Source organism: Numida meleagris, chromosome 9 (genome assembly GCF_002078875.1).
Source record: "Numida meleagris isolate 19003 breed g44 Domestic line chromosome 9, NumMel1.0, whole genome shotgun sequence".
NCBI classification, from domain to species: Eukaryota; Metazoa; Chordata; class Aves; order Galliformes; family Numididae; genus Numida; species Numida meleagris.
This window is the reverse complement of record NC_034417.1, coordinates 2,759,075-2,785,741: the sequence shown is the minus strand read 5'-3', so window position 1 is coordinate 2,785,741 and position 26,667 is coordinate 2,759,075. Positions and strand designations below refer to the sequence as shown.

At 40.7% G+C, this 26,667-nt stretch overlaps 1 protein-coding gene and 1 long non-coding RNA gene across 3 annotated transcripts in view; one reads left to right on the top strand and one right to left on the bottom strand.

Annotated features, from left to right (window-relative positions):
- UBE2Q2 (ubiquitin conjugating enzyme E2 Q2) overlaps nt 1–26,667 on the top strand; it is a 38,282-nt gene that overhangs the window by 5,994 nt on the left and 5,621 nt on the right. Inside the window, exons 2-7 of the mRNA XM_021406867.1 lie at nt 7,446–7,550; nt 9,945–10,049; nt 11,729–11,785; nt 12,538–12,678; nt 19,896–19,980; nt 24,887–24,947. Coding sequence (XP_021262542.1) covers nt 7,446–7,550; nt 9,945–10,049; nt 11,729–11,785; nt 12,538–12,678; nt 19,896–19,980; nt 24,887–24,947 — 554 coding nt within the window. The remainder of the gene's footprint in view (nt 1–7,445; nt 7,551–9,944; nt 10,050–11,728; nt 11,786–12,537; nt 12,679–19,895; nt 19,981–24,886; nt 24,948–26,667) is intronic.
- Nucleotides 18,380–21,772, bottom strand: LOC110403557. 2 transcript variants are annotated; one of them, XR_002441727.1, is made up of 2 exons: nt 20,707–21,772; nt 18,380–19,120 (listed from the first exon to the last, which is right to left on the bottom strand). It is a non-coding gene; the product is annotated as an uncharacterized LOC110403557 (long non-coding RNA). The 2 variants fall into 2 exon arrangements; XR_002441726.1 differs by having other exon boundaries at nt 18,380–18,878.

Below are 26,667 nucleotides of genomic sequence, written 5' to 3'. Positions count from 1 at the left end.
TGCTTGCCAAGCACTGTCTGAGCTTTCAGTGGTGCTCAGGGTTGCTTGTATGTGGAATTTCTGAGCCAGCATTGATCCAGTGGGCTTATGCCAGTGTCTGATCTGCTACAGTGACAACTAAACTGAGAGAACCAGACTCCAGCAGTGTAACTGGAGTGAAAGCTCATTTGTAAAATCAGTTCCTGTCAGGAGGATGGGAGATAGAAACATGGAGGAATTCTCTGGATAGTATTTGCGTTATTTAAAAAGCAGCAACAAAAAAAGGTCAAAACTTCTGAATAGGAACAAATGTTTGTAGAGGCTGATGAACAGAAATAACTGCTATTTCAGGTTTGCCTCAGTGTGAACTGCTGTTTGGCAGTGCCAGGTTGTTTGCCTTTATATGGCTTTGAAAGGTTATGAAACCCTGAATTCCTGGCTGAAGTTCATTTATTTATTTTGGATTATGAATGGTAATACATCATTTTTAATAGACTTGATAGTTTACGATTTAAGAAACATTCTGTATTTCTTTAGCTGTAAGCTCTGCAGGGGAAGTGAAAATGACTGTCACCTGCTCCCAGAAGACAGCTGGAAAACAAAGTGACCGCTTACAGTAAGGAGATGCAGTGTAACATTCAGATGTCACGTCAGCCTGCGTTCAGTGCGGTTGGAACTACTGGGAACAGAACAGCTCCCAGCTGATCTTTGCGGGAAATGAGCATACTCGTTAGCGTGTGTGGTGCCAGCTTCCTGTTTCCAGCTGTAATCTTTGAGCGTGGTTTTAAAGTCATGATTCTACATGCTTTACTTTCCGCGTTATCTCATGCATACAAGACACTCTGGTGTTTTAAGTAACTGCAGAGAAGTAAGTGCACGATTTCTTCAAGTTTAGTTGGGACTTTTGTCCAGAGCTCTGAGCTTTAGCCCCTCTGTGAGAGAGTGTTTCACAACTGCAGATTTTCCGATAGCTTCTTCAGTGTGTATTCAGAAAGCTGGGAGTGTATGCTCTGTTGAAACTTGCATTGTGGTGTTAGAAGAAAATTGAAGTGTTCCTTTGCAGTGATGTTCAAGGTGCCAGGAACTAGGAGATATCCGTGGTATGAGTGCAGTGTTTGGCTCCTTAATGGTTAATGTTGGTGGAGCTCCATGATACTGGAAGTCCACATTCAAAGGAGAGCAAGTGACTGTAAATGACTGTAACCTGAAGGTGGGTGGCTTAGCAGCAGCCATGGCAGCTGTGGGAGCCTGGAGCCTAGTGCAGGGCTGCTGGAAAGAGGCAAGCTCTTGAGTTGTGTGAGGGGAGAGGGCACCATGCCTCTGGTAGTATGGGATGGGCTGTCTGAGTGCTTGGAAGACCTAAATTTCTGAAGATAAAGAGACTGGAGAGGAGGAGGAGCAAGCCTGGGTTTTTGGGTGGCAGCACAAGTGTCATCAGGCTTTGCATGTCCAAAGTGCTAAAGGCAAGAGCACAACTGCTGGGAAAAGTCAGACTGGGGCAGAGCGTGACATGTTGGAACTTAGTTAACTGCTGCTTCTGACCTTACTGGAAGCCATTCTTGGTGGTGCCTAGAAGTACATTCAGAAAAGGTATAGTTACAAAAACAGGTGATTAACAACTCTCGATTGTAAGTTGATGGCTTCAAAATAACTGGATTTCCTTCAGAAATTTGGTACATAGGGTACTCTGCCAATGGTGGAAGAGGAAAATTGGAGAATCAGATTGTCAGAACATCTTTCTCATCAGTGCGTGTGTCCAGCTGCCTATTGGGTCAACCATTGCCAACTTGAATGCTTCTGTCATGCACTGGGACTGAGCTCTCAAACACGCATTCCCTGACAGCTGTTAGCTGAGAACATGGGCAGGCAGGGATATGTGAGATGCTATGTCAAAGCCTGGATTCAACTCTTAGCTCTGTAACCTATTCCTGATAAGCAACTTAACTAATCTTAAGTGACAGTGCATTCTTGGCTTAATTTTCAGGTTGTGTTTTCTGCAACTTCTTGTTGCTCTCAATGGTCTTGGCAAAAGAACGTTGCGTAGATCACCTCAGTGGGTCGGTGAATGGCAGCTTCCATTTGTGGAGACCACACACGGCTCTTGAACAACTGCCACGTGCAGTGCAGTCAGCAAAACCGTGTGCAGTGTCAGCTTCAGAGCCGCTCTGAGCAGTGATCTGGTGCGTTTTACTTTGGGTCCCTACAGAAGGGTTAAGAGCATTTCTTGTGAATTTCTTTGCGTGAATTGAGAGGTGGCATATTGCATTATGGTGGTGACCTGACGAATAAAATGTTTATTCAAAATAAAGGTAAGTAACTGTGCTTTTATCAGCAGAGTGACCATTTTGCAGTTATGCTTTCAGTTGATATTTTAATTGTGTGTGGTTGTGGTATGCTGGACATCATACAGCATGCTGCCTTTATGGGGTGAGCTGTTACGGCAGCTGAGAAGCCAGTCCACTAAGGCTCATTTTCCAAAGGTGTTGTGCAGTTCCACACATGAGAATCAGCAGGCGGGACATCTGTGTAGATGAAATAGTTTGAAGAATTGACTGGATGCAAAGACTTGATCCTAAGGAGCGTATGAGCTGTGATGCCACATCTGCCTTCTTGTTTATAACCTTTTAAAGTGTTGTCTATGCTGCTTTGCTTGTGTGTGTTGTGGCTTCTTCTAAGGTATTGCTGTGTGTGTGCCTAGATAGAACCATGGATGTAGCACAGACATAGCTTAGGTCGTGTCACAGGCTTTGTGATTGTTGGAAAGCACCATTGGGTGAAGTCCTCCCTGGGAATCTTCACTGCCTCTCCCTCCTGCCCCCCGCTCTTCTGTGGTAGCCTTCTGCAATCAGAAGGACTTGTTTGTGCAGAAAGCTGTACTTATTTTAGCTTGGAACAATTTGCAAATGTTTCAGGTACCTCCATAGAGATGCAATTTGTGGTGGCCTTTCTGTTCTGCCAGGCACGTGCCTTTGACGCTGACTTCTCTGATGTGGCTATATTTAATAACATCAACAATTCTAAAGCAGCATACTCTGCTACATTTGCATCCTTCCCTGGAGAGTGTTTTGGAGAGGAAAGCCATGACTGTGTCAGTTGTGTTATGATGTGCTCCTGAAGGTATTCGGTGACGTGGTGATGAACGTATGAGCAGAACCTGCATAGGACAGGACTGTGGCATCCTGTCACCCACCAATGTGAAGATGGCCTCTGGCCTTCCAGTTCTTGAAGGGAGCGTATAAACAGGAGGGGGAACGATTGTTCACGAGGGTGGATAGCGATAGGACAAGGGGGAATGGTTTTAAGCTGAGACAGGGGAGATTTAGGTTAGATATTAGGAGGAAATTTTTCACACAGAGGGTGGTGACGCACTGGAACAGGTTGCCCAGGAAGGTTGTGGATGCCCCGTCCCTGGAGGCATTCAAGGCCAGGCTGGACGTGGCTCTGGGCAGCCTGGTCTAGTGGTTGGTGACCCTGCACTTGGCAGGGGGCTTGGAACTCGATGATCTTGGAGGTCCTTTTCAACCCAGGCCATTCTATGAAGATGTTTGAGCTTCCCCAGTCTCTGGGACTGTAACCAGAGCACTCAGCTTTGTCTGGGATTGTCTGGTAGCATGGGCTGCCGCTGCCAAGGCAGTCGCTGAACTCCAGGGTGGCACTGCAATAGTTTTCAGTGTTTAAAAGATGTATGGTTGTTAGTCAGTCGATGTAGGTTCCCTTCAAAGTGCTTGGTTTGGTACAGGAGTTGTCACTGAGCTGAGCCTGTTGGTCTGTGACTCCAGGAAGATTGTAAGAAAATGAAAGCTAACAGAATCTTGCTTTCTGGGGCAGTTAAGGATCTCTCCTTATGTAACTCTGGTGAACGAAGTATGTCCTGCTGTTTATATTCATTTAGCCATTCAGCAAGTAGTAGTATGTCCTATGCAATCTTAAAGTCCACAAAGGAAAGGAAATGCAGGTCTTCTGCTGAACAAAGGCACGTGGGTAATGGGCTTTGCTCTCTTCACTGTGCCCCTCCACACCCCCTCATTCAATTTGACTTTTAAACCTCCCACTGCATTTACTTATTTTATGTCAAGCAGCATTGCTGTTCTGTTAGTTTATTAACAAAATGAGAATTCTTTCATATATAGGAGTGCAAATTTTCCCTTAAACTTGAAAATGAAGTGTCAGAACACCGTAATGCGCTCAGTATCTTTTGGGCTGTATCACAGAGCAAGTGGTAATTTCTGAATGTCTGAAAAGAAAAATGATTCCCAGAAACCTCATAATTAAAACACACAAAAACTTGTGGTTAATTCTAAAAAGATCTGGAAAGAGCAGAACTAGCTTCTGTCGGTGTCAGAGATTTTACCAAAGCTTAGGGAATAGAATCCAGTTGACTGATTTTTATTTAGCCAGTTTACTAAGGAGATTTCAAAGAAAAAAAGTAACACTCAATTGAAGATTATCTGAAAATCAGAGAAAATTAAGAAGTGGCCGTGGGTAGCAGTCATTCTAAGTCACAATGCTGAGGATGTATGTTTAAATGCATTTTCTGACCTTTTGTTGTAATAAAATGTGTGAGTATCTCGGGTTCCTCTGTTCCGCTTGAGCAGCCGTTGCATGCAGGTTGTGGTAACCTCGGGCATGGAGCAAGGTGTTGCGGTGCAGGGTTCTCAGGGGAGGGTTGTGGGTTTGGGGTTTGCTTTTTGATTTAGTAACTCTGTGCTTGAAACGGTGTTGGAGAAGTTGAGAAATAATGTCTCGTACTGACATCAGAACAGGATTGCTGTAGGTCTGTCAAACAAGAGGAAGATTATTTAGCAGTGCAAGTAAAACAGCCTTGTTGTGTAGCTAATGGTAAGGAGGAGAAAGCTTACACAGGACGTAGAAGACAGGCCTACCCAAGGAAAGCAAAGTTATTAAAGTGTATTAGACAGTTTTAGGAGATGAAACAGAATGTCTGAATGGTGAGGTCCTGTGAGTATTCTCTTAATATGCTGTGGTTTTCCTAAATGACTTGGTGCTTTTTTTTTTTCCAGTGGCAGGAAGTGTAGAGCTTTTTCTTTCTTTATTTTTATATTTTGGTTGTTTGGCTTACCATTATTATTAGACTCAATCCTTTTGCTGTATTCTGCAATAGAAGCACCAGAAGGGTTGGTGTTGACAAAGCTCCGGGTCTGTCCTGCTGTTAATACAAAGACTCTGTAGAAGTGATGATCCCATGAATTGTAATTATTTCTGGCTTGGCTGTAAACATGCAGCCTTTGTCCTCAGGCCTCAGTGCACGCTAGGTGTGATGTCATCCCAGCATGTCATGGCTTACTGAGCAATTGCATTAGCTTGGCAAGCTGTACAGCGTGCATTAGCCTGAGAAAGCTGCCCAAATGTAAACGCTTTGCCTTTCTCTGTTATGATGAATTTTTGCTTTTAATTGTAGAGAGCAGGAAAACGCCATGTCACAGCAGTGGCATAAAAGAGCTTCACAACTTAATATGGATAATAACATGGGTGATACCTGTGCAGCTAAGCTTGGCACACAGTGTCACTGAAGGTCAGCTGTGCAGTCGTAGGACCAAAATAATGTTGGTTTTAGCCACTGGGAAATAATGATATTTAGTATTTTGACCAACAGGTATCTAATACAGTAAAATAATTGTTACTCTAGGTTTGTTTTCTTGAGTTGTGCCTTTTTGTTTGGGAAGCTTATGTTTCTTATGTGATACAGATTAAACCCATCTCTCCTTTCTGTAGGATGTAGACACAGGAAACTCAGTGAACTCTCTCACCAAAACTGGCTCTTGTGAAGTTCAGTTCTTCGACCTCAAAAACCACAGGCTCAGCTTTTTGTTGCGCACTGTGGTATTACAACCTCATCAGCCTGTTTGTATCTCAGGGTCAGAATGTCTGTTTGAAGTTTGTGTGTGAATTCTGTATTTCAAAATATAGTGACTCATAGCTGCGTGAGACTCAGCTTTTCCCTAAATATGTGTTACTTAACGTAAATGGCACTCGATTTTTCTTTCTTTAAGGTAAAAGAACGTATTTATTGGCAAATCTGCAGAGTTAAAAAGTGTTGCCATGAGCTGGAAGTTAGGCTAATGTCTTCTCTGATACACATGAGTGGATGTGCTTAGGCAGTGTTTAAGAGAAGTCTTTGAGATGAATGCATGGTTTCTGTTTGCGTTTCAAAAGCTAAAGCAGACTGAAAATGAATGTTTCATGCATTTTTGGGGCCTATAGTAATTTGTATGTGCCGTACATTCATAAGGCAGACAGCATCAAATCCTGCTGTGTTTTCTCACGTATGGCAGGACTTGGAATGAAAAGGAATGAGAGCAGAGGAGAAGGTTTGTCATTCATTGCAGAAGGTATCAGCGTGTTCAAGTAGCCACTGTGATATAATAAAGCACACGGAGGGATTGCTCGATCGTCAGACCTGAGCTGCTAGTCATGTCCTTGTCTGAAGAAAGATTTGCTTAAGTATTTTTGAAGATTATTCTATAGGCCCTTCAGACTAGGAATAGATAAGGTCTGCAGACAACAAACATCTTATTCTAGGTTTGTCCCTGGTCTCCTTCTGGTGGAGAAAGGAGCAATGAGGGTCTTCCCAGCACCTTTTGAAAGGGTGCCTGCTGTGCCAGTTTAGTGACAGAAAAGCCTCTTGTCATGGATTGCAAGTGGTTGTGGGCCACGTCTGTTCCCCATTGTGTGTGCTGTGACTGTGGCTTGCTGTGTAAAATGAGATGTATTTCTAGTCCTGTGAACCCATTTGATCTCACTGTCAGCAGGATGCACTTTGGTGCTTGCCAGACAACTGCAGGGATCTATTGACATGTGTAGTTCATCCATTTGTTTGAGATGTCCTTCAGCAATGGCAAGTCCTTTAATGGCCCTTTGCAGCATGATGATGCAAAGAAAAAAATGTATTTTTGGCATTGTGATTCACCTGTTCACTTGTCCTTTAAAGCAGGAGATGTGAACTGTGTTGCTTTGGTCTGAGAGTTGATGCTAGAACAGTTTGAATAATCCAGAGGAGATCTTAAGCCTGCAGGTGTGGTTGCTTTCATAGATACTGCTTGGAGGTATCTGTATTTTTGTGGAAAAACTAGCATGGATATGGTTTTATTCTGTGACGTGTACTAGTTGTGATTCCATATATTTTTTTATAATAATCATCTCTGCTGAATTTCTATATTTCTTCCTCCTGCTCTACTTGCCCTCAGGACTTTAAACTTTTCAGTACTTTCTTATGAATGTCCATTGTTTCTTCAAGATGAAGACAGAATGTAATACTAGAAGAACCAGTTATCTGGAATTCTTTTGACTGCTCTTGAGTTGCCTCAAGTTACCGGGTTATTTTTCTTCCATGTTACCCAGCTTAGGGTAAGACGAGGATTTGTTACTGCGCTGTTAAAGTTTGGTGTGAATGAGCTTTAAAAGCTTTGAACTTTTTTGTTTATTTGTTGTTATTTTTTTAAAAACAGGAATCTTACCCCTCTTCATCACCAATATGGTTTGTGGAATCAGATGACCCAAACCTGACTTCAGTCTTGGAGCGTTTAGAAGATATTAAGAAGAGCAATACTCTGGTGAGTTCTGGTTGCTTTGGATGTTTTTTCAGTTCAAGCTTTTCCACGTTAATAAGCAATTACATGGGTTCTGTTTAAGGTCTTATTTTGGGGCCTTTGCAAACATAAGTTTCATCTTCTAAAAACATACGAACCAAAAGCAATCCAAAAGATTTGAAACAAGAAGAGGAAGATAACTTAAAAATGCTTGCTTTTTTCACAGTAGTCAAGTTTCAGCCCCAAAAAGTTTAAGGCTTTCTGAGAATAATTAGTGAAATGCATTGTAACTTACTGAGGAAGAACAGCACTTTTAGTGTTTCCTTTCCGTGGAAACTACATCAACTACAGAGGTAAGAGGACAGCTAAGGGAATGTTAAATACAGGTTTTTAGTCTGTGACCTCTGCCTAGGGAGACGTAGGACAGTGTAATACTAGAATACACAGCCAAATCAGCTTTCTTTAGAAATCCCTTTCTACAGAATGACCTCCAGATTGAAGCTGATGTGAATGTTATCTTTAGACTAAAACAAGGTTTTAGACAAGGTGTTTCCTGTGCTTACCTGCCTACAAGTTTGCTTGCATTAGGGTAAGAAGCGTTTATCACAAGTATGTGGGACTTGCTGCCCTGAGTTGCATGCAGACATAGACCGCTTATGTTTGTTGTAACAGAGCAGCTTCTGATATCAAAATTGTACTTGCCCATTGAAAAACTAATGGGTTGATGTAGCACCTGTGCATGGCCTGTGGGCTTCTTAGAAATCAACCCCACATCGTGTAATGTCAAAATGAAGACAGGATAGAGACAATTACTTTACAAAATCAGGCCTAAGGGTCAAAAGGCTTGACCTTGTGGGTACTGGGGTTTTTTTGCTCCTTTACAACTTTACCCTTTACACCCTCCTCAAGGAAGTTTGAGCAGCTTGCACACACCCTTCTTGTAGCAGGGTAGAAAGGATAGGAACTGCCTGCAGAAATGAATTCCAAAACCAATTTATATCAACTTAGTGTTGTTCTTTTTTTTAAAGCTGCTAACTGGTTTTCATTTAACTTCAGCTAAAGATCCATTGTTTCACATTGCTCTGAACTCATAATAAAGGTTACTGTAAAAACAGTTAAAATGTTGAATGGGAAACTGCATTGAGCTCTCCAGGAGCTCGGCAGAGCAAATGTGCTAGATGTATTTCACCTGTTCTCTGAAGTCCTTTGGTATTATTCTGCCCTTCCTGCTTGCTTGACAACTTTTGATGATTATCAGCTGTTTGGAAACTGATGAGCATGCTCTTCAGACATAGTCGTTAAACAGGCTGTGTATGTTGAAGCTTTTCACTTGTGGTAAATTTTGACGTGGTAAAAATTCTCCTGTAGTACTTGTATGGTAGCCAAACATGTGAAGTTAGCCAGGAGATGTATTTAAATTATTACTATATGACAGGAATCTGCTACCCCTTTTGATATAGTTTCTCTGTTTACCACTAACACATAGGAAATCATGCTAGGTACTGCTTAGAGCATGAGGTTGACCTGGACGGCTCCCAGATGTACCTGTGTCAACCTGCTAGCCCAAATTGTCCTGTAAGTTTTTCTTACATACAAATGAAGCATAAAGGATAATGATTAAGCTGATCCGTGGCAGAAGGAGCAAGGGTATGAAATGAATTCCTTTGGGGGAGGAAAATGTAGCAGGAAGGAAGACTGATATCACGTATTTCGCTACAGAAATGAAACTGCAGTTTTTCAGTTGCATTGAGCTAACCGTGAGTTGCAGACCTCTGCTAAAGAAGAGGATCCGTCCTCTCAGCTGTGTGTTCTTGCCTCCCCTATTATGGTTAAATTTGTGCTTTTGTGCTGAAGTGCATTAGGAATTGGTCTGTCTGGAAGCTTGCAAGTTGCTGTGTGATCGCCGGTGCCAGTGTTTCTAGGTTTGCTTCTAGAGCTGTCCTGCTGTGCCCTGAAGAGGGATCCAGGATGTGGGAAATTAGATTGTTCCTTGTTGGTATGTGGGTTTTGTTGGATTTTGTTTTTAAAATGTTGCTCTTTAAACTAGGAAACTGGGATGCAGCGGCATGTCTTGAGGAGTACAGCTGTTTGATTATTCCCGAGTGATTTGTGGCTCTGAGATCTATGTCTGGAATGAACCATGTTGCCGGAGCAGATAGTCCTTTTGCTTGCTACTTTTTTTTTTTTTAGCTTGATGGAAGTACAAAGAAAGGAGCCATCTCTAACTTGTCTGCTGTTATCATAAAGCCACCAAGGTGGGCTATCAAAGACGCAGCAAGAAGAGGTGTCTTTATTCTAGTACCCTCAGACTTAAATGCTGTAGGCTGACTGAAAGTTAACATCAACTTGCAAAGGAACTTTATACTTCTTCTGTGGCTTGGTTTAAACAGATGCTTTCATATTTTCTTTTTTTTATAGCTTCTCCAGCAACTGAAGCGATTAATATGTGACCTCTGCAGATTGTATAATCTTCCTCAGCATCCAGATGTTGAAATGTTAGATCAGCCATTGCCAGCTGGACAGGTAAATTAAAACTGCGGACACCTTATGGAAATCAGGGAGATGTTTTTTCAACTCTTAAGAAAGTAGATGGTGGAATGATTAAAACTTTTGTGTGAGCCGTAACTTAGATGTGATGTGGTGTTGCTTCATGGTATTCTCAATCTGTGTTTTGTTTGCAGAATCCATTTTATGTTGCAGTTCTGAGTTTGTGGTATTACACGTTTTCAGTTGGAGTGTGTCACTGAAGGGTGTGCAGCTATTCAAGGCAACTACTGTGCATTTCTAGTACTTATCATAGAATCATAGAATGGCCTGGGTTGAAAAGGACCTTAAAGATCATTGAGTTTCAACCCCCCTGCTGTGGGCAGGCTTGCCAGTCACTAGACCAGGCTGCCCAGAGCCACATCCAGGCTGGCCTTGAATGCCTGCGACAACAAAACACTGTATGCTTCTTTGTGAAGAGTAAACATTTTACTATGTGCACTTGAATGAATTTACTACTACTGCTTTCCTGCCTTTTCAGTCCCTTGCAGAGATAGAGGATATCAGGACCATATGCTGCTTTGGGCAGGAAGTATCTGCTTGAGGTGCCTTGTTTACTTACTGTGCACTTGACAAATTAAGAGTTGTGAAGGGCTGCTGAATGTTCTGGTTAACTAAAATGTTTTGTACTGAAAACAGAACTGGTAACTGACAGTGAGCATGTTCTTTTTGTATTTTTAATAGGATTGCTATCTGCTTTTGCTTGTACATGTTAGGATGACAATCTTTAAAGACACTTCTAGTGTAACAGATGGTTTTCCTGTGGTGACCGTACTATAATAATGACAAATAACTTGCTTAATTTTGGTCTTGAGCCAAACAGTAATACTATAGCTCTGCTCCCTTGGCCACCCACATAGCAGTGCAACTACAAGGTCTGTAACATTAGGAAGCAGCTTCATTGAAGAGTCTTGTTTATGCCCCGAAACTCTAAAATTAACTCATGGAAGGGTTTCACAGCTGGAAATTTTGGATAGTTTTCAAGTTAACTAAGAAGCTTTGGTTAAGTCAGACGGAAGATCCAGTGCCTTGTAGTGTGTACAGAAGGGGCATTCCTTACTTGTCAAAAAGAGAGTAAGCAGAGGACAAGGATGCAATGCTTCTGAGTATTTCTGCAGATCAAACTGCCTGATCCTGAAGTGGTATCCTGAAACAGAAGGTTCTGAAAAAGTAACTCAATGTACTGTTTTGGTATGTCATCAGATAATGTAATAACAGTGGCTGGATGATGTGAGTGGTTGTGGCAGTAGTTCCAGGTAATGTGACCAAGAACCATTAGTTTGTAGGTCTCTAGCATGTATATGGATTCTAGTCAGAGTCATGATCTGATTTTCATGGATTAAGATATCGTGAGTTTTAACCTGCTTGTTTATTGTGTTTGTCACTGTTATCTCAAAATAGGATGTCCTCACCTAGATTTTAAGTTTCCATTTAGAACTTTATGTGAGATTGTGGCATTCTATTTATCTCGGTTTCAAACAAGTATTTCTTTGTTGTCATGTTCCAGGAGAGCATCTTTACTTATCCTTCCAATTAAACTTCAATCCTTTGTAGACTTCAAGTGTAACTTTCATATTTCCTGTTTGCTAGTAGACTTCCTGCTTTTGAAAGAAAGGAACGTGTACATTTTATGCAGTAACCTCATTGTTACGTTGCAGAATGGAACAACAGAAGAAGTTACGTCGGAGGAGGAGGAGGAGGAAGATATGGGTGAAGTATGTATACATATGAGATTGTTACCCTAATCTAGTAGAATTCTGGTGTTATGCTCTGCTAATTATTAAGCCAAAACTGTGAAATGTAATCTCCCTAAAGTTCAACTGAAAAGATCAAAAAGTTTAGGGATGTTTTTGAACTGAAATGTTGGTTCATATGCTCAGGAACTTGGGCATATGAAACTGTCTTGTATTGTATTTCCAAAACTGCTCCATCTAATCACTGGCCAGAATGTTCACCTGGAATAAAACACAAGTTGTTTTCTACTATTTAACTTTCTTGGAGGGTTGCTGTAGCCCTGCCAGGTGTGAATCACTGTTTGCCAGAAGTGTAAAATAGCTAGGATTCTAAAATGAAGAGCAAGTCTGTTTTTATAAGCATCTTGGAGATACCCTAAGTTTGTGTACTTTGAAATGGGCTTAAGAATTCCTTAGCTTCTAGTTTTCTATCTACCTGTTTTAACAGGCTAATTTACTACTATCTTTATTTCTCATAGCGGTTTAATTGTGCTTGTTTCTATGACCAGAAACAGGCTGTGAATCTGGCTCTCATTTGTATTGTAAGGGTTCCTTATGCTTCCCTTGAATTCTGTTGGCTGAGTAAATGAGGTTGAAGCAAAACAGAAATGGCATCCAGCAATCACTAACATGTAGAGCTGTGCAGTGTACTGACTGTAATCATAAATGCCCTTAAAGCATTTTCTTGAGTGAAGAGCATAGTTTTTAACAGTGAATCTTTCTCTATCCTATAGGACATTGAAGATCTGGATCACTATGATATGAAGGAGGAGGAACCAGCTGACGGGAAGAAATCCGAGGATGAAGGCATTGAAAAAGAGAACCTTGCAATCTTAGAAAAAATTCGAAAAAATCAAAGGCAAGATCACTTAAATGTGAGTTAATGAAATCTTTTTTCCTTTGCAGTATTCCTGGCCTTAAAATAGAAATGTTTTTCAGCAAATAAAGCCTACTGCTGCGCACCTAAAGATAAATTAACATATAGGTGACTTCTAGCACATACAGGACAAAAATCTTGAGCTACAAGACTTAAATAGCTTTTCTGAAGACTCTTTAAGTAGACCAGCTAGAATTCCACGGTCTGTTTGTAACTGGACTCTTTGGCATATGAAATTAGTTAAGAATCAGCGTTCCACAAAGGTAGAGAAACTGCTTCATAGCATTTTTTTGTCCATTCTGGGAGAATGCTGGTGTAACTTCTGTTGTCAAACTGGGTTAGGGTGGCATTGGCCTTTTGGAGAAGGAAGCATCTTCTGTCTTTTCATGAGTGTCAACCCTTACATGCAAACCCTTACATGCAAATCCAAATCGTTGCAACTTTGGGTGATCCTGCCAGCAGACAGTTGTAGAAAAAGGGCATTTCTATATGGTAGTATTTTGAGGGCATAAAACTGTGAACACTGGCTTGTGTGGATTTTGTTATTGTCAGTAGGCTTAGAAATGCCATGTCATTTATGCTGAGTTCAAGGGAAGCTTTTCGATCTCAAAGATGCACATAGGAAAGAATAATGTCATACAACGTTTGTTACTTAGGCTAGCTTCCAAAAAATGAAAACTTCTGTTTCACAGAGGCTTATAATGTATAAGACATGAAACTCAATACTTCTGCTCATGACCAATTTCAACTGAAGGTAAGAGTTCTATAGTTTCTTAAGTCACCTTCAGAAAGAATGTGCTTGAATTAGTGCCCCCCGCTGTTTGAGCTCTTCAGTATTTTTTTTTTTTATGCTACTGGCAAGTTAGAAGATGTGTAGATCTTGTCCAGACACTAGATGTGCTGTTTCTCTTCAAGGTAATAGTTGAGAATGTGAGTAGTACTCAGGTGAAGGGTATGGACCTGTATGTGTTTAGGGAAGGAAGAAGATCTAGGATTGGTATGTAGGGAACACCTGATTTTTTTGCCTGAGTAACTAGCTTTGTTAGTTCTGCTTCTTAAACTTTATGGTTTTTTCCCAGTAACTGTTATCTAAAATGACAAAACCATTTGTAAAAATTAGACTCAAGGGAACTACTGTTGTAAAGCTCTTTTCTTTTGTAGCAGAAGCTATATACATTCTAAGTGTTCAGTGGCAGCTGAGCCAGTCCACTATCTCCCTTAGTTAGCAGTCTTGTCTTTTTTTTTTTTGTCATGATCTGCTGTCGCTAAATAACTTCACACAGTATAGGAAAGACTTCTTCCTCTCTTACTGATGCTTTGACTTGGAGAAGAGATTTGGTTTGTAGCTTTGCAGAGAAAATAAAACAGAAATGCTCCTCTTGGAGGTGGTCAAATACAGATCTTCTGTTCCTGTCCCACTGCTAATGTATAAAAAAAAAAAAGCGCATAGAATTATGTTCTGCAGAACATTCAGTATTTAAGAGCTGGTATGCATGATACCAAACTGATTTTGCCATATAGAACAATTTTAAGACATGACTAACCTGTACTCAGCACTGGTGAGGCCACACCTCGAGTGCTGTGTCCAGTGTTGGGCCCCTCACTGCAAGAAAGACATTGAGGCCCTGGAGCGTGTTCAGAGGAGGGCACGGAGCTGTGAGGGGTCTGGGGCACAAGTGTGATGGGGAGCAGCTGAGGGAGCTGGGATTGTTCAGTCTGGAGAAGAGGAGGCTCAGGGGCGACCTTATCGCTCTCTATAACTCCTGAAGGGAGGTTGTAGTGAGCTGGGGGTCAGCCTCTTCTCTCTTGTAACTAGTGACGAGGGGGAGTGGCCTCAAGTTGCACCAGCAGCGATTCAGGTTGGACGTTAGGAAGTCGTATTTTTGTGAAAGAGTGGTCAGGCGCTGGAATGGGCTGCCCAGGGAGGTGGTTGAGTCGCCGTCCCTGGAGGTGTTCAAGAAATGTTTAGATACAGTGTTGAGAGCCATGGTTTAGTGGGGTTGTTGGTGGTAGGTGGATGGTTGGACTGGATGATCTTTAGGTCTTTTCCAACCTTGGTGATTCTGTGATTTTATGATAACCATAAGCAATATGATCACATGCTGTTTCTGTTTCAACTTAAATGTTTTTTCAGACTTTGAGGAAATGCCTATTGAAATTGTGTATTTCTCTGTATTTATTACTCAGACCTATTTGTAAAGACTCCTTAATCAATAAATGAAACTGCTTGCAGCCTGAAAGGCATTGTCTGCTTCTGTTGCCTAAATTTCAGTAGAACTGAAGAAGATTTTTACAGTGTCAGCATTTTTCCTTGGTGTGGAAAGCCCCTTAAAGCTGCAAATTTCCTTTTGCTGTCTCTCCCATTTAGCAAATGTTCCCTTTCCTTTTGATTTTTTTTTTCCTCCTCATCCAATGGAGCTGAAATGAACGCCGCTGCTTTCTTTTGACAACAGCAGATTCAGCTTACATAATAGCTGATTCTCATGCCAGCACACTCCTGCTGATGGTGGTGCATAAATAAGGTCAGCTGAGAACAGGGGGCAGAGTATTAAACTGCTGCTGGGAGCCGTGATATTTTTGTGGGTCACCAGAAATAGCTGCCCTGGTTAAATTGTTTCTCAATGGACTTGTGAAGCTTTACTCCGAGTGCTTAAGAGCTGACAGCTGTAGTTGCACTACTGACCCAGGAAAGAACTAACCCAGTAGCACTAAAATGTGCTTTTGTGCTGCAAAAACGTGGAACTTGGAACACATTCTGTAAGATAGCAGCATCTTGCTTAGCATCCTAAGGTAAAGCAAAGTTTAAATCTGTGTAGCTCTTCCCTGGGTTTCCTCAGAGGGTTTTCCTAACAGAGTTTCAGCTGCGGAAATAAACTGCCTAAACATTGTTTTTCCACGCAGGCTGCAGCTCTTCTGGTATACTTCACTGCCTCAGTGGAGGGAAGTAAACCCAAACCCATGTCATTTACATGCTTTTTTTGGAAGAGGGAATGTGAAGCTTATTGTAGAGCTCTAATGCTAAATGCAACCAGAAGACTCATAAATTTCTTTATATATTTATTGGCCCAAGTCCGTGGGTTTTCCTCTCTCCTTGGCTGATGCGAAGGTTGAAGATGGTGATCGTACTGAAGATTCCCATAGGAAGGAAACACGTGCAGTTCCAGTTCTGCACACTCCTCACGGGTTAAAAACAACGTTCTGTGGCTCAAAACTCATTTTTAGGATTTGTGGTTTCTATATAAGTTCAGAATATCTATTTGCCTATTTTGTAAATGAGGCTTTTTTTCCTTGGTAGTATCTATAATCCCGTTCTTGCTTGCATGGGGAAATAACCTTAAATTTGGATTGAAGTACAGTATGTAACATGAAGCAAGAATTAACCCTCCTCTGAACATTGTAACAGCGTGAATAACTACTTGCTTGCTGGGAATTAAGAGAAGTCTTTGAAGTGGAGTCATTAACTCCATTAGCTTAATGACTTGCCTCTGCTTGCTTTTCAGAGGTCTCTCTCCACATGGTGTGCACTTCTCAAATACTGAGAGCATCACGTGATGGTAGAGGAAACTTGTCTTCTGTAGCACTTTTGGGGCTGCTTTTGACTTAATTTCATTATTTTGTGTGAATTTCCTTTTTCTTGTTGCTGCTTTACCAAATAATTTTTGGTATTGCAGCTGAGTTACTGGAAATGTGTTGGGTGGGGCACTGTAGTGCACTGTAGTGAGGTGTGACGATGTTTCTAGGATCAGAAGAATGACAGGCAATCTAGTATCTGCATTTTAAAACTGCAGTGAGTTGTGCCTGCTACCTTGGATACCTCAAGCAACAGCCTATGGTTGTGTTATGGGGAAGTGGGAAGGCCATCGAAGAGTGTGCAGAGGAGGAAAGCTGAGGCTGCAGGAGAGATCACTAGAGACTTAGTGCAGCAGGCACTAAGTTGCTTATCTATTTTATAAAGATTTTTATTCGTATGTGTGTATGTTCTCACTAAAATACCAATGAAGGTTAGAAGTGCTTCTGAAAACTGTAATGCCTATACTGGCTTGGGCCAAATTCTTCCATTTCTGGTAATGCAGGCTTTGTTTCAAGGCAGTGGCATTTAGTATTAAGGCTGCCATCAGATGTAACATTGACTCTCCCTGTGCTTTCTTGTCAGTGTCCTCCAAGAGCAGTTCAGAGGATGTAAATCAAGCTCTTACGCTAAACTTCTTCAGTTAAGCTTGTTAGACTCCCTTCTCTTGATCACAGATTACTGATCTGCAGTCTATGGATTCTTGAGAGGATCAAGGCTAACTTTAATATTGCTGTACAAGCAGCAGGCAGCCCAGTGGGAAACTCCTAGGAAAAAGGGTGAAAACAATTATAGACAAGGTCTACTGAGACTACTTAATTTTTTTAAAATACCAATTCTGTTTATCAGCAGTTACAATGGAAGTTCAGGGGTGTGTGGGTGTGCTATGTTTTGCTTTGTAAACTACTACAGCACAGAAGATGCTTAAATTTCATATGGTTACATGAACTGCCGACATTGTGTGCAGAAAATCAGTAGCTTAATTTGATGGAAATAAAAATGCTGTGAGGAAACTGGTATTCCAGAGGTTGTGTTTGACAATCTCCGTTGCTTTTAAATTACTTGTATGTTGGGGCTATTACTTTGTGAAGAACTAAAGCAAATTCCTTCTTTCAGAAAGTAATTCAGCAGGTGAGGCCAAGGCACTGCTCAGCTCTGCACTGAAAAAAAGCCCAAATCCTGGCAGTTCTGTGTGAAGTTCCACTCCTTTGAACTTGACATGTTCATGACAGTACCGTAACTGTAACACAGTGCAAGTTTGAAAGAGCACAGCAATTTGATGTAGAGTGACAGTTAATGCTGCATTATATTACTTCTTGAAGTATATTTCTTCCTTTTTCAGCAAGTAGCGTGTATAAACAGCGTTAATTTGCCTTATAGGAGAGGCTCAGTAACACATATGCAAACTGTAACCATGTCCACCAAGACTACAGTTGCAATTAATAATCTGTATGTAAACAACCACTGTTTTTTCATAAAACTGTGTTCACTTCCTGTTAAAGGCAGAGTAGGCCCTTCCTTCTCTGGCTGATTCTACAGTGTAAGCAGGGCCTTCAGCAAACTGAGAAATGGCTTCTCTTGAGCCCTGTCTTTACTATGTAGATTTTGTTAAGTCAGTTGAAAGGAGTTAGCTCTTATTTGCATATTTAATTACAAAACGCATTCTTCATACTTACCCATTAAGGAAAACTAGTGGAATTTAAGCAGTCTACATAATTAAATTGAGTGTATGAAAATGAATAGCCTAAAAGAATAGTCTACAGATTACAGTATGAACCTGACTGTATTATATGATGTTACTGAGCAGCAAAAACAAAGGAGTACGTGGAGGCTTGCGTATCAAGTCACTGGCTTTAGTATTAAGAATAATTGATGATTAATCCTTACTAAGAAATAATTTGATCCTACAAGTAAGATACATGTGTAGCTGTTGGTTCCAGGCAAACGGGGATGACATTTCAGGTGCAAGGCCAATGGTTCTAGCAGGCTCAGATTCCTTCACAGATACTTCGAACGCTTTTGTCCAAAAATAATTTGTTTGTGGATGTTCATTGTATCTGAAAGGAAATGCTAGGAACCTTTTAAAAAATATTTGGAGTAGAAAAATATACTAGTCACTCAGGACTTCATATAGAGACTGAACTTAACTTTATTCTGTTTTCTTTTTTTTAACATGAAACAATGCTGATGAGCCGTATGTATTAGTCTGTATTCCAGTGGAAATGCTTGAAGTCCAAGCAGCAGCAGAGAATTATGTGGATCTTGTGTAATAATCTTCTGACTTCTAGTGAAAGCCAAGAAAAACAAGCAACGTAAAAATGTCATAGGGTCAGGTTTGATAGCTTCTTCACCTTGTTTGGGGTCCTAGTGCTTTTTCCGTGTTTTAAGTTGTGTAATGCTGGCTTTTTTTTTTGCCTTAGCATTTACCAGAAGTCTTGAATGTGAAGTGGTTGTTCCGGAGAAATGCAGAAGCAGAGTAATTACGTAGCATCTAAGGTTTAGTGTCAATAACTTTCCCATTAGCTGGGGAATTGAATTGGAGAGAGCAATGTAGGTACTTTTGGTCATTGCATTATTCTAAATAAACACAGGAATTTCTTCAGAGGAAGAAGTACAGTCTCCCTGTAAAGCTGATGAAATGGAGACAAAATGGTTAATACTGAGGTCACAGAACTGTCAGTGTTCAGCGTGCCTGCAGAATATATGCAATCCAGCAGTTGCCGATACGCGAGGACATGAGTTACCTGATGGCTGATGTGTTTGTTAATCTGTGAATTACTGGCTTATTTTTAGAGCCTGCTGTGTTTTGTGTGCAGATCACTTCAAGGTGGTTCTGCTTTCTTGCTTTAGTGGTGTATCTTCTGCTGAAATACTGAGGACAGAAAGTGTATGCTTAGTTCTCAGTGAGATGTTTAGTAATTCTAAACTGAGCTGTAAAGCAGCAGAAGATATTTCTGCTCTGGTTGCATAAACCTCAATAACTGACACGTTGTGACAAAATGCTTGGTATTTTAAAGTTTACTTTCCTTCCCTTTCCTTTGCACTGCTGTTAATTTCTTTTCTCTTTATTGCAAATAATAGTATTACTTTTATTCTGCATTTTCTGAAATATACAGGTTGGTCTTACTTCTTGCAAACGCTGGTGTTCTATAGTAGGTAATTCCAAACTCCTTTACTTTGTTCTCTTGCCAAATAAAAATAAACTTCTGAGAAAACAGTAAAACTTGACGTGCAGAAGCTTGTACTTAGGGTAAACCTTAGCCTTCCTTCAGCATGTAAGAGCTGGAGCCAGAAGTAAATTCTGTGTTATAAATGTATTGTGTTCCTCTCTTGGAAATCAAAATGCCAAAGAGGTTAAATTCCTTTATGGAAAAATGGAGAAATATACCTGTCATGTTACATTGATGAGAAGTTTGTACTGTATCACCTGTACCATGTAATGGTTTGTATATCTATTAATGTACTACTCTGAAGAGTGTCTTGTTTCTTTGCTTACTAGAATATCTAGCTTCTAAAAAAGTCAAATACTGGTAAAGAAATTAATGTATTGTTAATAGCCTCAAGGGAGTGCAATGTCTTATGCAAATAACGCAGTTTGATGGAAATATTACTTTTTGCTTATATGTAGTCTTTTTGGTTTGTTTCAGGGTGCAGTCTCTGGGTCGGTTCAGGCTTCAGATCGACTTATGAAGGAACTCAGGGATATATATAGATCACAGAGTTATAAAACAGGTAAAATACTTCGGATTCTTAAAGTATACTTTGAAAGAATTCTCCTAGCAAATACTTCCTATTAATCTTTTTCTGTTCTGTAGTTGTATGTGTGTATCTATAGATATATAATGTACCTATGTATTTATTTATATACTCTCATTGTATAAAACAATGCATTTATGAAGTAAAAGGAAATCAAGATATATATCCTCTAATATGTTATTCATTTTTGTTATGCAAACCTTCATACTGCAATTAACAACAGGATTGTGACTATGGAAGTAACCTTAGGGTGAGATGACTACAAAGGCCATTTCAAGATGACTGCTGTGGGAGTTGTTGAGATTTAAGAACTAAAAGGGAATTTCTGCTCTTGAGGTGTGTAGGGCAAAAGCTGTGAGCACGTCCCAGTTGGTGATACTCATGCAGTATACTTTGAGGAAGAATTTGTGTTCAATAGCAGAAGGCTTTGTTACTATACAATATTTAGTCTTAATTACACTCCCGTTAGTTCTATTATTTTGTGATGGTGCTAATCTGATCCTGAGCTCCATTTGTTCCTTGGAATAAGGATACAAATGAAAAGTTTGCCTTTTAAATTTGTTTGGATAAGCATTGATTAGCTCTTTGGTAGGTGGTTGGCTGTGCTCTTTGCTCCGTATAAGGGCTTTGTCTAAACTAGCTCAGCAAAGGAAACTGCATATTGAATTATCTGGATATTATTGTACAATAGGCAGAACTTACGTGCATTTCAATCAAGTTGTGTTCTTGTAGGTCAGTTCAATAGCCAGCTCCATCACTGCAGCCACAAGGAGAGCCTTCTGGTGCAGGCAGGACGTGAACAGGAGGAGTGCCAGATTAGAAAGTCAGCCTGAGCTTTAACCCTCTGTCTTCTGCTTGTCTGACTTGCTTCCCTAGTTTGTTTCTAGTTGGCTAAAGTCTTGTTCGGTGGCCATGGCATTTCAATGTGTGTGTTAAAAGGACAGAGTTGAAGAAGCAGTAGACCTCTGTTTTCATCTGCTGTGTTTACTTCTTAGGTAAACAGTATTAGGTGCTGAGGTACTGTGGATAGTGGTAAAACATTTGAACTATAAATACAGTTGTAACCTCCTATTGACTTAATGTAGCCTAATACTTTCAGATTTTATCACAACTGAGTGCTTGCTAGTAAACCCTAATCACCATCTATCCAGTAGAGAATGGATTAAAAGGGTTAAGGAAGAGCCTAGAAATGGTTCTTCAGTAAGTCATGGGGGGTGTTTTACTGCCTCTATGTAATCTTCAGAGGTTGCTTTTAGGTATAGAAAAAGGATTGTGTGTAAGAAGTCTGTTTGACTGTGAAAAACTGTATGGCCCTTAATAGCATAGATACTGCTGGAGGGACAACCAGGAGCCCCTGTAGTCACAGAGTGGCTTAGTTTGGAAGGGACTTTTAAAGATCATCTAGTTCCAACCCCTCTGCTGTGAACAGGGTTGCCTCCCACCATATCAGGTTGCCCAGGGCTCCATCCAGCCTGCCCCTGAATGTGTCCAGGGATGGGATGTCCATGGCTACTGTGCAACCTGTTCCAGTGCTTCACTACCCTCTAAACAATTTCATCCTAACATCTAACCTAAATTTTCCCTCATTTAGTTTAAAGCCATTCCCCCTTGTCCTTTCGCTATCAGACTGTCTAAAAAGTCTGCCCACCCCCTGCTTGTAAGCTCCCTTCAAGAACTGGAAAGCTGCAGTGAGGTCTCCCTGGAGCCTTCTCCAAGCTGAACAAGCCCAACTGCCTCAGCCCCCCCTTTGTAGGAGAGGTGCTCCAGCCCTCCGAGCATCTTCAAGGCCCTCCTCTGGACCTGTTCCAGCAGCTCCACATCCTTCTTGAGCTGGGCGCCCCAGGCATGGACACAGTACTCCAGGTGGGGCCTTACAGGGGCAGAGTAGAGAGGGGCAGTTGCCTCCCTTGCCCTGCTGGCCACTCCTCTCTTGATGCAGCCCAGGATACACTTGACCTTAACAGATGCCGGGAGTCTCCTGGATTGCTTGCAGCTCGCTGTATTGTTTTCCCAGCAGATATACAAGTAGTTGAAATCCCCCATCAGGATAAGGGCTTGTGAATCTCTGAAAGTTGTAGAAGTCAAGTGGGAGAATCCCCAAGTCCAAGTAATTACCAAAGCTTTCTAGACTGACAAATGACCAGTATGCTGGATCCTTCAAACAGCTCGTATGGTGTTTTTGAATCACTTACTACTTAAGCTATTTTTTTTATTCTAATATCACTTATTCTATTCTATAGGATGTTGTGATATTATTTCTGGCAAGAAGTATTGTTGCCCTCTCTGACAAAAATCTGTGCATTTATGAGGAGCTAAATGACATACTCTTTTCTCTAACTCAGTGTAATTCCATACTACTTCTCTAGCAGTCTGAACAGAACAAAGTAAGAATATCTTGTAACCGCACTATGTCGCAGTCAAGGAACTGTCTTGTTTGCCTGGAGTTGTGCAACTCGTCCTGCTCTTCAAATCTCCCTGTATAAATAAGTGCCTGATAAGAATATTTGCTTCCCTGAGCAAACTGGAAATACCTAACTGAGGTGGAGGTTGATACTATAAAACTGATGGTGTTTCAAAGTAGGATTGCTGTCCTTCTAATCCATTTATTAATTTTTTTCAGTAAATGATGCTGTTTGTTATGAAACACACCTGGATTCCTTCCTTATGGCTTCACTTAGTTGTGGGGCTTCAGTGAATTTAAGTGTCAGTTTGTTCCTTTGTACGTAACTCCTGTTTTTATAGCCTTGTTCTGTGTTCTGTTGTTACATAGCTGTCACCATCTTAGCAGGGACATGAGTAGATAATGTGATCTTAGTTCTGAGTACTCGTTTTTGTGGCCATTTTCCCCATAATTTAAACTTCTTTGCTGTGAGCACACGAAGGGAATCACTGTGAAACTTACAGGTTCTGGTGACTGTTGTGAGGAAGCGTCACACCATTTTCTTTAATTGCAATGTAAGCCAGAAAATCAAAGATTGCTTTTAAGTTGCGTAGAGTTCACTTCAGTGTCTCTGACGTTATGTACTTTCAGGATAGACAGTAGAACAGCACAAGGACTTCTGAAGTTTAAAAAAGAAGAAAAGGTAGCATTAAAAAAAGCACAGTCAGGTTTCCAGCTAAGGGTGTCTGCTCAAGGTGGCATCCATTTAAAAACTGAAGTTTCTCTAGTGGTTGAAATGCCACTGTTAAAGTTCAAGCAAAAGCTAAATAGAACTATGAGCTTGCTGTCAGTGGGAGAGTTGCTGACCTGCCTGGAAAATCTAGTTGAATAACTGCTCTTAAAGACAAATAGAAAACCCTTTTTTCATAAGCTAACACTAGCGGGGAAAAAAAATAATAAAAAAAAAAATCCAGTAAATTAAAACACACTGCTGTAAGTTAGACAGAGTGTCATTAATCTTTTGGATAGTAGGAGTTGTAACTCCTCCAGACTAAGAATTCTCTTGTCTCTGAAGTACAAAATTGAGGATTTGGTTAGTTCACATAGGAAAAAATTCTTAAAGGCCTCTAATTATTTTGGGAGAACGGGGAGGGAGGAGGAAACACTTTGTTTAAGTGAAATAATTTCTGTTTATGTCTTTAGTGGTTTTGTTGTTCGTATAATTGCTTTTATCCAAAGATTGTGTGGGATTTATTTCTACCTAGTCATGTTGCTGTGAGCAAGAAGTGGCCTGTTTTCCAAGGGGCTGTTTTTCTTAGTACCTTTTCATCTCCTCACTTCTGGCTTGCTTCATGGGTCTTTGTGCTCGCTTTTTTACTTGATTGTCTCTATGGATGTGGATAGCCTCTTAATGGAATAAGCAAAAAAAACTCATGTTGAAATGAAGGGAATCTACCTTGATTCCATTTCCTACTTGAGGAATTATCAGAAACTAGAAGTTAATCAGGTAAGATAAGTTCTTGAGTAACTTTTTCCTCTTACTGCCTCAACTAAGAAAAAAGTATCTGAGCTGGTTGCAAATAACGCCTCTTGACTATTTAAAAACAAAATAATGACAACAAAACCCAACTATAGATAGTGCTGTTTAAAATCTTCTATATCAAAGCAGTGAGCAACTGTGACACTGTTGCTGTTCATGAGCACGTATAAATACTACTGAGCTCCAAACCTGGATGCTTAAAGGGTTGGCCAAGTAGCATACCCTTTTGGTAGGACTGTCTTCACATCAGTCCTGAACTGTGCATGTCTCTAAAGAACCATTTTACAACTGCTGGTTTAGGTACAATACAGCTCTTTAAGACAAGCAGAAGTCATTCCTTCAGGGCAGTTGCAGCCCATGGTAACCAGTGGAGTTGAAGGAGCAGTGCGTGAGTCATGGGTGACAGTAGGGCAGCTATTCTGATGCATCTTTCAAGTTTTCTGGCTTCTCTGTTCAGCTGTTGGGAGTGTGCTTCATCCAGTGCAGTGTCATCTTCTTGGGTTTCCACTCCATACACTGGTTGGGATCCTGCCCCTGTTTGCCAGTGCTGTTAAGGGAACCTGTGTAATATAATGCTGCATGCTTGGACTGTGTGTTAAGTGTTTTTAAAAAGTGTGCTGGTCGTGAACTAGGTTTAAAATATACCGAGTACTAAGCAAGCTGGAGTTACATACCTCTGTAAAGTTTGAAAGGAAACTGGTTTGGAGGGAAATGGTTTAGGAGCCAGATAAGTATTTTTACTTGTGTGGGGCTTTTTCTTTTCCATATGGAACTGAAAGAACTCTTCCCTTGTGGCTGCTCTGTAGGGCTTCTACTACTGAGGAAAAGATGTGACTCAGTATATTACTCATTGCTTACATCTACTGCCAGTATTTGTATTTAAAAGCAAAGAATAAGCTGAGACTACATTTTGCCTTTTAAAAATTGTAGTGCATAGCTAATTTTATCTAATGTTTCCGCAGGGATATATTCGGTGGAACTGGTAAATGACAGCTTGTATGAATGGCATGTTAAGCTTCTAAAGTAAGTTCTTAAATTTCTTTCTTTTTTCTGAAGAATCTGCTGCAGAAAATCTGTTTTTGAATGAAAAACTCTAGTCAGAACCTATAAAATAGTGTGTGACTACAATTTGGCTATGTGGAAATGCATACAGATATTGAACTATAGTAATTAAGCTGGTAAGAAAAAAAAAAACACAAAGAAAACCCAGACACTCCTTGCACAGACAACATTCTGTGTATTACTGTAACTTTTATTACTATTTCACTCTCCTTCCAACACTACTCCAGAATATGAAGCCTCAAATGATGGAAGTAGTCGTCCAGAAGTTTTGTCTGGGTGGACTTGTTTTTAATTTCAAGAAAATACAAGTTCTAGTTTCCTTTAAGACATAAGAAGGAACACAACTGTTTTATTGGGATTGGTTTAGCAGACACACGGGACTGAAGTCTTGAGACATAACATAATGATGACTTAGAACATGATTGTCTTTTCTAATGTACTACTTTTCACTTGTATGTACTGGATCTGGATGATCCTCCAAACCAATTTAGAAAAAAATGACAGCTCGTATATTGCTATGTCCAAAGTGTAATACTTTAATTCTAAAGTATTCTAAAGGCATTATACTGAAATTAGGCCTGGTAACAGGATTACCTGCCATCATCCTACGAGGTAACCTGTAGGAAGGAAAAGCCTGTGCAAACTAGGTCGGGTGGCTGCAAAAGGTGAAGAGATGGGAAAACTTCCTTCAGTTCAGCTACATCCTGGTGCACAGATACAAAGACATAAGCTTTTTCAGCACAATAGCTGATGTGCCTCTAGGAATTGTTGCCTTCTCTTAGTGGTAAAATCCCAATGATTGTGTCACCAGCTGCTGAGTTTTATTTCCATCTTAGTGTCATCAGAAGCATATGAACATTTGGAAGCTGGAACTAGCAGGAAAAGAAATCATTCCCTTTTTACAAAGGCCTTATTGATCAAGCACTTAAACAGCCAAATAATTGTGCAGTGCATTGAAATTTCTTAAGTACTGTGAACAGGTTTGGTTTTCTGTCTCTGAGAAGAGAAAAGCAATGGAATGCTTGCAAGAAATGACTTCCAGAATGACTAGGAAAAGAGATACAGGACAATGGCTTTAAACTGAAAAAGAGGAGATGCAGATTAGATGTGAGGAAGAAATTCTCTACTCAGAGGGGAGGAGGCCCTGGCACGGGCTGCCCAGGAAAGCTTTGGATGCCCCATCCCTGGAGGTGCTCAAGGCCAGGCTGGATGGGGCTTTGCTCAACCTGACAGTGGCAGGAGGTGTCCCTGCCCATAGCTGGGGGTGGAACTGGGTGGACTTTAAGGACTCTCTCTTCCAAGACAAACCATTCTGTGAAGACACAAAGAACTGTGTTTATTCGTTCCAGCAAAAAGTGTCTGTAAACAAATGACCTGTGTGTGTGCAGACCAGTTGAGGGTGTAAACATCACAGAGATGAACCCTTTTGCTGACAGAACGTTATTGTTACTAGAACAAGTAATTCTGAACTGGCCTGGTGCTGGTTATGGCTGGAATTGGTAGGTTGCTAAGTACTGAAAGATTTTTATTTTTTTTTTCTCTGAAATAGCTTTCAGTTTGTGTGAGATGGGGACATAGGGCTCAGGTGACTTTGAAATGGGTTCTCAAGTTTCTGGCTTCATGTGTAGTAGAGGCCTGGACTCTTATAGTCCCTTTAACATCTGCTGTTGTCTTGTTTATA